Source organism: Octodon degus, unplaced genomic scaffold, assembly GCF_000260255.1.
Source record: "Octodon degus isolate 3935 unplaced genomic scaffold, OctDeg1.0 scaffold00113, whole genome shotgun sequence".
Classification (NCBI taxonomy): Eukaryota; Metazoa; Chordata; class Mammalia; order Rodentia; family Octodontidae; genus Octodon; species Octodon degus.
In genome coordinates, this window is record NW_004524689.1 from 733101 (window position 1) to 749163 (window position 16063).

Here is a 16063-nt window from a genome sequence, read left to right on the forward strand (position 1 = left end):
GAATAGGTCATGAGTTCCTGGTCTGCACGGAGGTCAAAGAGCCTGCAAGTAGCGTCATCTGAGCCGGTGGCAAATGCATTGCCATTTGGAAAGAACTGAAAAGAGAGTGAACAATACTGCATGTGAATATAGGTAAGATGCAAATGCTAAGTCAGAGATTTTGGAAATGTGGCCACTGAGGACAGCGCCAGGGCTACGCTCTGGTAGAGATGGGTACACTGGGTTTTAAAGTAACCCCTAGGGCAGCCATAGATATAGCTCAGCAGCACAGCATCTGCCTAGCAAGTAAGTGCAAGGTCATGAACTCAATTCCTGGTATAAAAAAAGAAAAAAAGAAAAAAGAGATATTTTTGTTCTAGCCAGGCCCTGTGGCACACACCTGTAATCCCAGCTCTTGGGAGGCTGTAAATAGGTGGATCACTACGAGTTCGATCTAGTAGTAAGACCCTGAACAACCTGTGGACCCTTCCCTAAAATAAAAAATAAATAAATAAAATAAAAGAGGGAGTGGGGGGGTGTAGCTCAGCGGCACAGCACTTGCCTGGCAAGCACACTGTCCTGAGTTCGATTCCTGGTCCCCCCTCAAAAAAATAAAATAATAAAAAGACGAGCATTGTGAGTTTGAAAGCAGCCTGGGCTATAAAATGAGCTCAAGGCCAGCCTGAACTGCACAGCAAGACCATGTCTCAAAAAGATAAAAATGGGCCAGCCAGATAGCTCAGTGGATTAAAATGCCTGAGGCATATACAGGGTCTGGGGTTTGATCCCCTGGGGCGCTCTGAGACAGGGTGTGATGGCACAGGCCTGTAATTCCAGTGCTCAGGAGGATGAAAACAAGGGGATCACTGAGTCTGATCTGTGGAGTGAGACCCTGTACTAAATACATTAAAAAAAAAAAAAAAAAAGAAGACGACAAAAATTAATATAAGGGCAGGGTTAGGCCAGTGTACCAACGAATGGGCTAGCGATCCTTGGGCTCATTTCTAGGGGAAGGGGCAAGAACCTCTGCTGGCCACTGGACATAGCTGACTGCCCAGTGGAGAGGGAGCCAGGTTCCTGGCTATACTGCTCCTGAGCAGAGAGGACATGCGGCGAGGGAAGAATACCAACCACTGGCTGTTTCAGGGCAGAACAGGCCTGACACTCGGCAGCCACCTCAGCACCCAAGATACAACCAGCACGGAACCATCTGGCCTCCAGGTCAGACCAGGCCCCAGCCAGGTCTCCCACGGGCCACTCTGGGGAACCACCAGTGACTGCTTATTATTTCAAAGGGGAGAGAAACTGGAAATGGTTCAAACTCACACAGATGGCGTTGATATCGGACTCATGGCCAGTGAAGGTCTGCCGGCACATGCCTTCTCGGACATCCCAGAGCTTGGCTGAGGCGTCACAAGCACCGGAGACAAATAGTCTGGTGTCGGGAGCCAGAGACAGGCTCATGACGTCCCCAGTGTGTCCAGTAAACGTGGTTGTCTGCTGGCCAGTCTCAATGTCCCACAGTGCACTGGAGCAGGAAAATGAATTAGATGTCAGCCTCACAGCCCAAACACCAGCCTCGGAGCCATCCAGGACTGCAGGAAAGCTCCTTGTTTCTTGTGTGCAAGGCAAGGTTACATTTTATAATACAGCCCTATTTAGAGCAAAATCAAAGCAAAGCGAGTAAAGTATATACAACTGCTCAGATGTAAGTGCGGGCTGGGCCTCAGTGGCAGCGGTCTCTGCAGGCGCATCCAGCAAATGGTGCCTCCATCCCCTCCTGTGCAGAGCGCTGCGAGGCTGGTGCCACACCTGGACTTATGGAGGCAGAGAAGTCCCCAAGGCAGGCAGCGGGAAGCCCTGGGGAGGGCCACAAAGGAGAAGAGGGCCCTACCTCTTCTAGAAAACCACACCAGGGGAACAGCTCAGGGACCCTGTTGCCCTTTCAGAATCATGCACCAGAGCACAGAGGCATCCATGTGTTCCCGTCTGATGGTGCCAAAGGCAAGGCACCAACAGCACCTGCACAGAGCAGGAGCTGGCTCTGAAGGCCACAGATAGCGTTGCTTTTCTGCTGTGCCTCACAGAGAGCAGCACCCCAGAAAACTGCAGGGAGCTGGGAGCTGGCTGGCCTGGCAAAGCACATCCAAGAGGACAGCATGAACACACTGTGCACGGGTCTCCTTGAGGAGGCTGACGTGTGGCCAGAAGGAAGCAGGGAGCACAGGAGGCATCTGCACAATCTGACATTCTGGTAGCAGCCCAGGCCTGAGTTCACTGTGTCTACATGCACACGCCTGCCAGCTAGAGGACTGGCCGCCCAGCAGGCCCACGGAGACCAGAAGGCACCCTCAATCACTAGGGGGCCACTTCAGGTCTGTACATTGGGACAGTCCAGGAAAAAGGAAGAGGGGAAGGGAGGGGGAAGAAGAGGGGCGTGGAAGGCAGGGGAGGGGAGGGGAGGTTGTACAGAGTAGGTGGGCTTCTGCCTCCCAGTAAGGTAAAGATGCCAAAATCAGGTCTGGCATGGCTCACTGCACGGCGACGCTGTTACTCACACTGTTACTCACTGTGCTCATGGTCACAGTGAGACGGTACTGCTGATGGGTACTGACAGTCCCTCATCACTTACCTGCGTGATATACACCAAGGGAAAATAACAAAAGGGAGGCACTTCATTCCCAATTACATAATATAAACATCAGTAATTCTCAGCTCAGTTCAAAACCAAACTGTAAATCTGCAAATACTACAAGAAAATCACACAGGGGCCGGGGAGATGGCTCAGTGGAATAAGTGCTTCCCTGGCAAGCACAAGGGTCTGAGTTCAATCCCCGGTTCCGCCAAAAAAAAAAAAAAAAAAAAAAAAAAAAACAAAAAAAAAAACAAAAAAAAGCCTTTTTTTTTTTTTTTTTTTTTTTTTTTTTGTTGCAGAACCGGGATTGAACTCAGGCCCTTGTGCTTCCCAGGCAAACATTTATTCTACTGAGCTATCTCCTGAGCCACTCAAGGCCATTTGAAATTAAAATGGTCTGACAGGCATGGTGGCACATGCCTATAGTCCTCTCAGGAGGCTGAAGCAGGAGGACTGTCATGAGTCTGAGCCCATCCTGGGCTACACCGTGAGTTCAAGGCCAGCCTGAAGTGCATAGCAAGACCCTGCCTCAAAAAAAGAAGTCTAAGAAGCATGCTTCCCCCATGTGTGGGCCCCCTGCTAGGTGTAAACACAGGTGGTCTCGGTGCAGGTCCACACTCACCATGTGGTGTCTCCAGAGCTGGTGACGATCTGATTGTCGTCCAGGAATCGGCAGCAGGACAGGTAGCCTGGCAGAGAACAGACGTAGCAAGTACTGAATCACCCACCCTGAGCCCACGCCTGCCTCTGTGAGCACCAACAGCACGGCAGTGGGGGCATGGCACGGGAGTCTGTCCAGGCTAGCATGGCTCTGCACACAGCGCTCTCTGCTGGGCTTGCACACACTAAAGCCAGAGTGTACCCAGTGTAGCAACAGCACGGCACCCGTGAAATGCCTCCAGCTCACCTGAACGCAGGGATCCCCTCCCCTTGGGCTTTCACGCGCCCACCAAAGAGAGACAATCCAGGGCTGGAACACAGCCCTATTGTTCTGGAGCTCATGGTCCAGTAGGAAGGGAATGACAGGCACTCGAGGAGCAGCCCAAGGCTGAGCAGGGGAGCATGACAGGAGAGGATGGGGAGCAGGCACTTAGTGTCCCCAAGGGTGTTCCAAGCAGATGACCTAACCACAGGCAGGAGGAGGCCCCAACTCAAGGGGTCAGGGCAGAAAGAACTTGAAAGCTTCAAAAGGACTAACACAGGGGCTAGTGAGATGGCTCAGTGGTCTAAAGCACCTACTTAGAACAAGCTAAGCTAAGCAAAGCACAAAGACCACAGTTCAATCCCCCAGCACCACATGCCAGCCGGCCCCGCCCCCTGGTGGGCTGAGCTGGCCACACACACACTAAATAAATAAATAAATATTAAAAAAAAAAAAGGACTAACACAGGGGATAGGAAAAGACAGGGGAACAGCCGTATAGCAGCGATGCGAGGGACCCTGGGGTGCTCCTGCCAACCCTCTGGGAAGCAGGTGAGGCAAGGTAAGCTGGCAGGTGGTACACGCAGGGCAGAGAGATGCTCCATCCTCAACAGCTTAACAAAAACAAAACACAACATCAATTGGGGGTCTCTGTGCACTACAATTTTGCATTACTAAAGCTATTTTCCACTGCTTTGCCTTTTCAAGTTTAAGTGACTCTGGAGTCAGTGTACTCATCCCAGCTCTGGAATTTACAGAGACAGAGTTCAGGGTCATTAAACTTCGCACTGCCCAGGGCTCTTGCCAGCTTGGCCCCAGCCTGCCCTAGAGGGTCAGAGCGACCTGGCAATCCTGCGAAGATCCCCCAGCAGGCCTGGGCACTCACTGAACCACCCCCCCAGCCCATCAGGCTGTGAGATGCGGTGCGCAGCTAAAGAGAACAAAACACATGTGGCACAGGTCACTGAGCACCTCGTGCCTCGACGGACCCAGGCAAACTCAGCTCTCTGGAAGGCTGACAGAGGACTGCCAGTTGAAGGCCAGCCCTGACAATTTAGCAAGACTCTGCTTCAAAAGTAAAGTAATGAATACATAGGGTTAGAAGTGGAGGTGGAATTCCAATCCTCAATGCCCCTGCTTACTCCCATGCTCCCACCTGCTTCTCTGATGCCCATGTCTCCACCAAAACCACCTGACTCCTGGCACAACGAACTTCTTCCACCCAAGGGTTCACACAGGGAGCTCCACTTACCCTACCACCTCTGATCCCACAGACGACGCATGAACACAGAAGGTGTGAAAGCGAGCCGTGGCAGCCCTGCTGCCTGCACCTTGCCCAGGCCCTGTAGCTCTTGGCCATGCTGCAGCTGAGCCATGAATCGGCTCTTCCCCCAGTCAGGGACAGGATGGCACAACCCCCACATTCTGATTGCGCCCAGGCACCACAGACCCCAGCAGCCAGGAAGAACCACCAAGGCAAGAGTGGGGCTCGCTGGAGGCTACCCCAGCGTCCCTATGGTGACTCCACATGCAATCAGAACTAGTGCTCCACACAGACACAAGAATCACTTGCAACTATGCCAGGAGAGGGCAAAGCTCATCATTGCATGGCTCAGTCTTCAGTCCTTTTATGTTCTCATGTTCAGGGTGGGTAGGTGCTGCGTTTACAGAGGCCCGGCACTTCCCCAGCATGGGGCCACTCTAAGCACCCTGGAAGCTATGGGTGCAGGGACAAGCTCCAGAGAAGGCAGCTCCTGGAAGGTGGCAGACGCCGACCAATGTGGCTCAGGGTCCGTGGCTACGAACCCTGAGACTACCTGGTGTGGGCAGGGGCCACCACCTGAGACAATTGTTCTCCATGTTGCAGCAAGGTCTGAGAAACCAGTCCCCTGTGGATGGGCTCAGGGCCGCAGCCTCCACAGAAAAGAGCAACAAACTGAAAATGGCCCAAACGTCCAACAGCCAAGAAAGGCTAGGCACTCACTGATGGCACAACTGCGCAACTTTAAGATGGAGCTGCAGTGAGCGCGGCAGCACGTGCCTATGATCTTCACATACGGGAGGCCGAGGGAGGGGTATCCTGCATTAGAGGCCTGTATGGGCTACACAGCAAGAGGTTAAACACACAAGCGAATAAAAGGCAAACACTGGAGTTCGGGATGGGATTTTAAGTAAAAATCAAAAGGGAAGTCCAATTTCTTCTCCAAGCCAGGTGTGGTAGTGTTGGAAACAACTAAAGCTGAAACTGATCACACGGGCAGGGCAGGATGAGGCCTCACTGCCTACAGCAGCCAAGCTGCCTCAGCCCTGAGAACATCCTGCCAGGACACTGTGGGCTATTAGTTGCTAGACAACCTTGTGTCCTGCAACTTTGTGAAGGTATAAATAAAGCAGACGAGTCAACACCTAAACCAGCTCTTGCCTCTTGTCTATCTTTTCTTTATTCCTGTTGCTGTTTCTCCCTGGGTATAACAGACCACACTGAGAGGGGAGGCAGAGGCAAGACGATCACTGTGAGTTTGAGGCCAGCCTGGGCTACATAAAGAGGTCCTGTCTCAAAGAGAAAGTCTTCCCTGAAACTTCTACAATGATACACACACTGACAGTTTTTAGCTTCCTGTGTCAGAAGTGCAGGGCAGGGATGAGACTCTACCTAAGAAAGAACATAGGATGCCTGGAAACAGGATGGCCAAGGGGGGCCCAGGAATGACAACTGAACCAACAGGGGTTTCTGCCCCAGGGGGGAGAACATCAGCCTAGAACTGGAGGAAAAGCCCTCAGTGCCACTGTGTCAGGAGCAGGCACTTGCTTTAGCCAGTCAACAACAAAAGAAAAGGCATGGGGACATGGGAGCAACCCGAAGCACTGAGTAGCAGAGTACAAGAGAGGGAGGAGACTCAATGCTAAAAAGAGAACCAATTATATGAGGTTCCAGAGGGATGGGCAAGGAGAATGTGAGCAGGCTTTCGAGGAACCTTGGGTTCAGCCATCAATGCTGTGGCCACGCAGCTGTCACAGGCTGTGGTTCTGGCTGCCCAAAGACTTCATGCTGCCAGGTGGCCCAGGATCCACCAGGATTAAGTGGCTGGTGGGTGGGCACAGGACACACTCTAGGTAGCAGCAGGCTGTGCCAGGCCGGGTGGCAGCCCTAAAAAGAAGATATGTTCTCTGGGTGCTGGGTGGGCAGGATGGAGGGCTGGTGTCAGCTGAGGGAAAGTGCTGGGCCTGCCTCCAGCCAATGGGGGGGGGGGCTTCCAAGACAAAGAAGACAAAAATAACTGAGGGCCACATGACTTCTGGACAGATCTGATGAGGAGACAGCCTCTTTTCCTCTTTGTCCAAGTTTGCTGATTCCTGCCCAAAAGCAATCTATTATTTGCTGTTCCGGCCCCGCCCCCAGGGTGTGCTGAGAAGCGACTGAGACTGGGCGTGATGGTGCACACCTGTACTCCCTGCGCCTGGGAGGCTGAACACAGGTGGATCAGTACAAGTTCGATCTATGTAGTGAGACCCTGTAGACCCTTACTAAAAAAAAAAGAAAAAAGAAACCCATTCTTCACCCATGAATATGAAGAATCACCAGTTTCTCAATGGAGGAAGAAACTTGTGCCCTGAAAACCAAGCTCTAGCTGCCACCCTGTGTCCCAGCACCAAACCAAGCTGTCACCAGGCTTCCGAAAGGGCGCTAGGCAGGAGGTCCTCAGGAAACTGGCCCACACTTACGCAGTAATTTCAGAGAACAGCAGCCACTGGGTGGGGACTGACTGCCCTCCATGAGCCCCAAGGCTCGCCACTGAGAACAGTCTGCAAAACTAGGCCACAGGGTCTTGTCAAACATGAGATGCTTTTCAAATATCTAATGCCTTCATTTTCACCAAAAAACCACCCGAGAGTTCATTTTGTAACATGCGTGAAATACAGCAAACAACGTGCCAAGCACTGAACTCCCTGGTCGGCCCTTCCACAGGGCTCTCGAGCTGCAACTGCTCATCAAGCTGGCTCTGAGGCCGACTCTGCACTGAGGAGGTCTGTCCTGTCGACATGCACCTACACTCTATGACAGGAGGGGAACAATCACCCCCAAGCCCCATTCCTGACAGTCACCTGGAATTCATGGTTAAAGGAGCTGGAGCAGGTGCCAGAGGGCCCGACTCATGTGCACACAGCTGCCAGACACATGGCTCTGACGCCACATGCAGGACCACAGAATGTGGCCCATGAGGACAGGACAGGAGACTGCCACTGCTGCTGACAAGGGAAAGTTTCCCTCCCCGATAAAACAAACTAAACATGTGTATCTCACAAGAATGTAAGAGAATCTCGAGGGCCTATGACATTTACATCTGAACTGCAACTCAAAATGACTAAACATGTGCCAGCCCCACCCACGGGGCACGCTGAGATGGCAAGTGAGACTGGGTGTGGTGGCATGCACCTAATCCCAGCTCTTGGGAGGCTGTAAACAGGTGGATCACTACCAGTCCGATCTAGAAATGAGACCCTGAACACCCTGTAGACCCTTCCCTAAAATAAAAAAAATTAAAAAATTTTAAAAAGGCTAAACAAAATTTAAAAAATAAAAATAAAATAAACAAAATGGCTAAACACACCATAAAACAGCAAAATATTGCCCCAGTTTAAGAAGATTAGGTGCTACAACTAGGAAATAACTTTTTTGGGCTTTGTTGGGCACAAAAACCAGGGAGACTCTACTATGCTGCACCCCAAGCCCCTCCCCTTTTTAAACAGACATTATCTTGTGCCAGCTACCTCAAACTTAGAATCCTCCTGCTACAGCCTCCCAAACAGATTATAGACATGTGCCAATAACCTGTCAGTAGACAAGAACTTTAAAAGCAGTTTTGTTTGTTTTTGTTAAGAGCAAAATATATTTACTGGGGAAAGAAAGCTTCTGGGAGAAGAACAGAAGGGGGACCCGAAAGGGTTGTCCCCGAAAGGCACTTATTATAACTGCTCAAAACAGTAATGAAAAGGCTGGCCAGACAGCTCAGCGGATTACTGGGGTTCCATCCCCAGCAGGCTGGCCCCAGCCCCAGCCCCAGCCCCAGTTTCAGTCCCAGCGCGTGCTGAAACACAACTGAGACTGAGCGTGGTGGTGCGCACCTGTAATCCCAGCACTTGGGAGGGTGAAAAATAGGAAGGATCACTACCAGTCCGATCTGCGTAGTGAGACCCTAGAGACCCTGTGCTAAATACATGAAAAAAACAAAAAACAAAAAACTAATGAAATATGATTACAAATAAAAGGAAATCATAATAGAAACAAAAATGATTTTAAAATAGTAGCAAAGAGAAACTCTAAAACTGAAAAACAAGGGCCTGGGGAGATGGCTCAGCAGACTAAGAGTTTCCCTGGCAAGTGCAAAGGCCAGAGTTCAATCCCCGGTTCCGCAAAAACACCCTAAAAAACTGAAAAACCACATCATACATAGAAAGCTCCAAAGGCTTACCAATTGAAGTTCAGGCTGGATTTTACGCTACTGGAGGGGATGTGTCTCCCTCAAAGCACCCAATAGGAAGAGCTGCACACCACAAATGAGTGAAATTGACAGAACCTCAATACAAAGAAAAATAAACCAGAGTATGTGGAGATGGCTGGGAAACCCAGAGAACAGAGACCACTGGACGGGAAAACCCATCCATCTGCTAGAGTGAAAAGAAGAGGGGCTGAAGAGGTACCTGAAGGGACTCCGACTCCCACAAGTCTAACAACACGAAGGATTAAGGCAGGAAGATCACTTCAAGTTTGAGGCCAATCTGGACTGAAAGTGAGTTCAAGACCAGCCTAAACCACACCAAAAAGAAAGATTCCCCCCCAAGCCCCACCCCCAAATTACACGCATAATGAATACGAAGAAAATATTACATCTAGGCACATCACCGACAAACTGATAAAGCCAAAAGTAAATCTTTAAAATGCTTAATGGGTGGAGGTATCAAAACCCACCAAAGAATTCTACATATATAGAGGAAAAACATTGTTCAAGAATAAAGCTAGGGGCCGGGGAGATGGCTCAGCGGAATAAGCGCTTTCCTGGCAAGTGTAAGGGTCTGAGTTCAGTCCCCGGTTCCGGGAAAAAAAAAATAAATGAATAAAGCTAAAGGACTGGTGGAATAGTTCAATGGACTAAGTTCCTGCTTAAACAAGTGCAGGGACCAGGGTTCAATCCTCAGCACCATATGCTGCTCTGGCCCCGCCCTCAGGCGCCCTGAGCCAGCCACCAAGACCCAGTGTGGGGGTGCACACCTGTAATCCCAGCACTGGGGAAGCTGAAAACAGGAGGATCTCTATGAGTCCAAGATGTATAGCAAGACCCTGTACCAAATATATACATATATACACACACACATACATACATACAAATAAGTCAGGCATGGTGATGCATGCCCTTAATCTCAGTACTAGGGAAGCTGAGGCAGGAAGACTAACCCCAAGTTCAAGTCCAGCCTGAACTATATAGTAAGAGCCTGTCACAATATGTCACGGTACAATACAGTATAGTACAGTATAATACAACACATTACAGACAAAATCAGGGCTGGGCATAGGTATAGCTTACCTAGCATGCACCAGTCCCTGCGTTAGAGCCTCAGCACTCCAAACAAAAGGAAAAGAAGAGACTTTAAGGGGAACAAGAGCAGGGAGCCCCACCAGCAACACGCCTGCTACATCACCACCATCTTCCCTGTTTGCCCAGTGTCAGACAGCCAAGGTTGGGGCCAGGGATGTTAGTCAGCGGCAGAATGCCTGCCGGCCAAGCACAAGGTCCTAAGTTCGATTCATGGTATCAAAACAGAACAAGACACCCAAAGTCAACCCAGCCTGAAAATACTTCATAGAGAAGTCCAGAAAAACATAACTCACAATTCTGAAAACACTTTTATTATCATGGGTCACTGTGATCATTCTAGCTTCTTATTAGCTGCTTCTGTGAACTTCTTTCTATGGCTAACTTAGGAATAATTGCAGGAAGATGTATGGTGTTCCTTCTCTAATCTGCTTTTCTGAGGCCGGGGCTCCTGCACAGGATGCCGAAAAGCACATGTGCAGGAAGGCAGGGAGCAACACAAGCCAAGTATAGGTGTGACTGTAAGAGACTACTTGCATTTTGGGGAACTTATTCAAATTTCTTCAAAACACACAAAAAATACTGCTTTCATAAACACAAGTACATACTGACAACCAGAGAGCACATAGCACAGCTGTCCTACACACCCCAGCTCACACTGATCGGGACTGTTCCCCAAACACAATGGCATGTAATGAGAAACTAGGGAGTCAACTACGGAAGAGAGGAGGAAGGAAATGCCCATCTTTTCTTTTCTCAGTACTGGGGACTGCAAGGGCTGCAGTGTCACCAAGCTCTATGCTTGAGACAGTGTCACTGAGTCTTTAGGCTGGACTCCCGGCGATTCTCTTGACACAGCTTCCCAGGATGCTGGGCTGGCAGGTATGTACCACCATGCCCTGCTGTGACTGGCACTTTTATTGAGCTGAAATAATCAGGAGTGATCGATACAATTAATATTAGTGACTAGCAAGAACATACACCCAACCTCAGGAGGCAGGGTATCTGTGGCTCCCTAGTGAGAATGTGTACCTGTGTGTCCCGCCAGCTCGCGGCTCACACGCACGTTCCCTTCGCGAGTCTTCAGATTGTAGATAGAGCAAATGTTGTCCAGGCCACCACAGGCTACGTAGTTTCCAGAGGGGGCATAAGCACAGGTCATGACCCAGGAGGAGCGCAGGGGGATGGCATGGACCTGAAAACAGACAGATGCAGCACACACTGTCAGTCCCAGCCACCTGATGCTGAGGCTGGAGAGCCCGTGAAGTCAGATTCAAGTGTGGACAACTCAGCAAGACCCTGTCTCAAAAAATGAGCATAAACTCCTGACACTAGGATTCTATTTCTAGTTTTCAACTTTCACTGCATGGGAAGTGACAGAACAAAATTACAACTTTTGGGGAGAGAAATCTATATATGACCAATCACATGGTGAAAACCTAATGCCATGCACCAGAACACCAATGCAAACCATCACCTACTAGAGTCACAACTAATGCCAGACAGGCACTCAGCAGAGTGCTCCTGACTGACAAGAGCCTCCTGACCAAAAGACACACGAAAGGGCTGCTACTAAGAGCTCGCTATCATCAGCCCTGCACGTCAGCCTGCAGGCAGGCTGCCCTACAGGCAGACCTGCTAGGATTTCTGCAATCTATTTATTTATTTATTTATTTATTTATTTATTTATTTTTTTGCGGAACCGGGGATTGAACTCAGGCCCTTGCGCTTGCCAGGGAAGTGCTTATTCTGCTGAGCCATCTTCCCGGCCCCTCTGCAATCTTTTAGACATATTAGCATTAGCAACTTTGTAAAACACCACAAGCTTGGGGGGTCAGGGATATAGCTCAGCAGCATAGGAGCCTGCTTGGCAAGTACAAGGCCCAGAGTTTGACCCCTAGTACCACCCCCCAACCCCCCCAAAAAAAACCCACTCTCACAAACTTGGATTAAATTTCTGTTTGGCAGAGCTGGGAACTAAGCTTGTGTAAGCTTGGAAAGCCCTCTGGATCTGCCCTTAGCTTGGACTCCAGGGCGCCAGAGATTCTCGTGCCTTAGGCCCAGGTTAGAGGCATACATGTGCCTCTGTGTTCAGCTAAATTTATTTTACTTGAGGCATGGGGGATTCAAGCCCATAACCTTGTGCATGCTAGGCAAGCACTCTACTTCTGAGCTACATTTCTGGTCCCAGGCTAAAGTTTTTTTGAGACAGGGTCTTACTGAGTAGTTCAGACAGGCTTGAACTCACTGTGTAGCTGAGGCTGGTCTTAAACTCAGCCTCTTCAGTGTTGGGTTAGTAGGCATATACCACCACACCTGGCTAAACTGCTTTGTTTAATGTATGTATGTTTTTATTTATTTGTTGTTTTCTGAGACAAGGTCTGTAGCCCAGGCTGGGCTTAAATTTAGTTATTGTCCTGTCTTGGCTTCCCAAATGCTGGGATTAAAAGCACATGCCACTATACATGGCAAGGCTAAATTTTAATTTTAATTTAATTTAATTATTTATTTATTATTTATATTTATTTCAAGGTCTTGCTGTGCAGCCCAGATTTGTAGTCATCCTCCTGTCTCAGTCTTCCCAGCCCCGAGGTTACAAGCATGTGCCATCACTCCTGGTTGCAGTGGTCAGCTCGGCGTCGGCACGGCATGTGGTACAGAGGATTGAACCTGGGTCCTTGCACTTGCCAGGCAGGCACTTAAGACTCCCAGGCTCTCTCTCCAGCCCTTTTTTTTTTTTTGCAGAGCTGGGGATTGAACTCAGGCCCTTGTGCTTGCCAGGGAAGCACTTATTCCACTGAGCCAACTCCCCAACCCCTAAACTTTTTTAAAAAATTAATTTACACTCATAATATAATGCCTCTCAGATTATCTCTTGATTTTGCATTCTCTAAATACAACACAGGACTCTGCAGACTGATCAGAATGGGAGGCAGCTCTCCTGGACACCCAGGCAGAGGCCGGTCTGCACGTGCCCTTCCCAACCCCAGAGACTTTCCTCACAACCATGCCTGGCCTGGAGTGCTCCGGGAAGGGTCTGTGCAGCTCACCTTGTTTGTGGTATAGCTGTCCCAGATGATTAATTTTCCATCCTGCGAGGCGCTGACCAGGAGCCTGAAGGGTAGACAAGAGCAGCCATCAGTGCCACAGCCACGGTGACCTTACCACAGAGGTGACCCCCGAGGTGTGTGACGACTGCTCAAGACAAAGCGCACCTGCTCATGAGGGAAAAACCACTTGAACATTAGACCAAGTGTGCAGGGACAGAGTGAAACATGGCGACAGGTCATCTCGACCTGCAGGGCAGTGTGCTCCTGCACAGCTGCGGCACTTAGGGTCTCACCACCAGGACACTGCAAATCCGGTTGAGGACACACAGCTCTCTCCTGAGCCTGTAGTTTCCTGTCCCATACCAAGATAGAGAAGGGGGTCCAGGGAGATGGCTCAGTGGAATAAGCGCTTGCCTGGCAAGCGCAGGGGCCTGAGTTCAATCTCCGGCTCTGCCGAAAAAGAAGCAAACAAACAACAACAACAACAACAACAACAACAACAACAACAAAAAACCCAGTAAACCAACGTAGAGAAGCCTGGATAGAATGAATACAGAGCTTTTGTATATTCCAAACTCATAAAATATTGGCTGAATGAAGAGCCCTGTGGAATTTCCCAGGCTGAGCTAAAACTGGAACACAGGCCTCAGGAAGCAGCAAACAGAACCAGCAGCCTGTAGCAGGTAGAAGACCAACAACAGTGCCATCATGAACTGTCAGATCGGTTCTTGCTCTGTGGAGCTATGCTAAGGTCATGGTCTGTGTGTAGCTGTCCCTCTGCACTGTAGAATGGGACAGGGCTTGAAGGGGCAAAGGAACCGAGTCCCCAGGAGAGCAGGCTGAGCAAGGAGGCTCAGATACCTTGTGGAGGCTGGAGCTAGGAACAAGGGCTCAGACAGGGGTGAGGCGCTGCCTGCACACTAGATAAACAGCAGCAAGCATATTTCCATCTTCAAATTCTCAACTAAACACAGGTTTGACCATTTCAGCTAGAAGCACCTTTTGCTCCTGAAGGTCATGGAAAGCTCGAGTAAAACACAATTTTGATCAGTTTTGAGACTTTTTATCCTCCCAGTCTATTACTTTTCAGATGCAATTCTGTTTTGGTGTTGGGGTCAAATCTAGGGCCTTCGCCCGCAAAGCTCCTCTCCAACCCTGAGAGGGCCTCTGCCCTCCAGTGACAAACTTCCCAGATGCTGGGGACACAGCCCAGGCCTCCAACACTGCCACATCCCTGGCTCTTGGTTCATTACTTTGAGACAAAGCTTTGCCAACTCACCAAACTTGTCATCTTTTGGGAGAAGCCTTCCTAGGGGCTAGGATGAGGGTAAAGGCAACATGTCCTGGTCCTTCAACACCATTCTCAATGCATGCTTCTGCATCCAGGTGCGGCTGCCCACACCAGGAATTGCAAACCATTCCTGGAAGGTGGCCCCTCTGTGGCTCAGGGAGTCACCTTCAGCGGTGTCCGGACAGAGAGATTAATAACTGCTGACTCTCGGGGTCAGGCGGCACTAAGCTGGGTGCTGATCCCCAAAGGTGAGAGAAGGTGTATCTCTAATCCCAGGCCAGTGATGGCTGGGTTGAGGCAGCATACCCTTAGTTGTTCCCTTTCTGAGATCAGGCACCCCTCTGCCCCACCAGAGGCAGGAGCAGACACACCAGGTACCTCATACCCTCATACCACATCCAGAGTGGGCTCTCACTTCAGTAAGGAGAGACTTCAGCAGACTCTGGGAAGGAGAGAAAACACTGATCTAGGTGGCCGGATGTGCTGCAAAACTCTTTGAAAACATAAGTTTGCTGTAAACAGATCCATCAACATGCACACTCAAAAAAAAAAAAAAGCACACTCAACCCATGTGCACAAACAAGCCAATTCTCACCACCATGACAGTGAGTGAGAACCTGACCTGCACACAACAAAGCAACGTACCCTAAATTAGTCTAGAATCAGGAAAAAGAACCACCAGTCTCTGTGGTACCAAGCAAACCCAAAGTCCCTAAACATGCTAGAAATGCGTTCTGCCACAAGGCGCACAGCACTCTGGGACAGAGTCTTCTTGTATAATAAGCTCTGTCCGCAACTCACAACGCTGCACATGCCAGCAGGCCCTGTCATGCTGGGCTGTACCCTGACCCAGAAGACCCTGGCTCCATTTGTACTCGAGGATGGCCTTGGACTCACTCTATAGCTCAGACTAGTGTTGAACTTGCAGTGATCCTCCTGACTCAGCCTCCCAAATGCTGGGATTATAAGCTTATGCCACCATGTCCAGCTCAAAACTTAAAAAAAAGCAAGTAAGAGACTGCACTCACTGTGAAAGTTCAGGGAATGCCTAGCACTACAAAAAGGGAGGAAAATACAGAAGAGCAGGACCACCACCACCACCACCAAGAGTACCTAGTACCTGTGCACTGGGAGGACGCCCACATGACAGGCTCCAGGGTCTGCCCAGTGTCCCCCAATCAGAGGCTGCTAACCTGGACTCTGGCCCTGAGGGTCCACGCCTTGCCTTGCTCTAGGCACAGCCCCTGCCCAAGCCGGGGTGGACACAGACCCCGCCCACTGCACGCTCTGGCCACCCGTCCCCCCCGATGTCCAGACACCAGTGCAGAGCTGGGGTGAAGGAGAGCGTGCTGCTGGGGCAGCAGGCCCAGGCCGCAGACCACACACTGCACAGGCAGTGCGCAACGTCCTCACACAGCATCCCTCCTGTTCCCGTTTCCTCCTGACGGCAATCCCAAGACTTGGATCAGCTAGTAAGAACATTTGCTCCTCCCCCAATTTCACTTATGTGAGTCACAACGCGTTTATTTACTACTTACAAGTATGTCAGGGTGTGGGCCGGGGAGACGGCCCGGTAGAATAAGCACTTCCCTGGCAA

The 16063-nt window shown here is 50.2% G+C and overlaps 1 protein-coding gene across 1 annotated transcript in view; it reads right to left on the reverse strand.

The window, feature by feature from the left end:
- Positions 1–16063, reverse strand: part of Gnb1 (G protein subunit beta 1) — a 27322-nt gene that overhangs the window by 1676 nt on the left and 9583 nt on the right. Inside the window, exons 4-8 of the mRNA XM_004639690.2 lie at positions 13176–13239; positions 11158–11320; positions 3237–3303; positions 1306–1507; positions 1–95 (exon numbers count right to left, since the gene is read on the reverse strand). Of these exons, the coding sequence (XP_004639747.1) occupies positions 1–95; positions 1306–1507; positions 3237–3303; positions 11158–11320; positions 13176–13239 (591 nt within the window). The remainder of the gene's footprint in view (positions 96–1305; positions 1508–3236; positions 3304–11157; positions 11321–13175; positions 13240–16063) is intronic.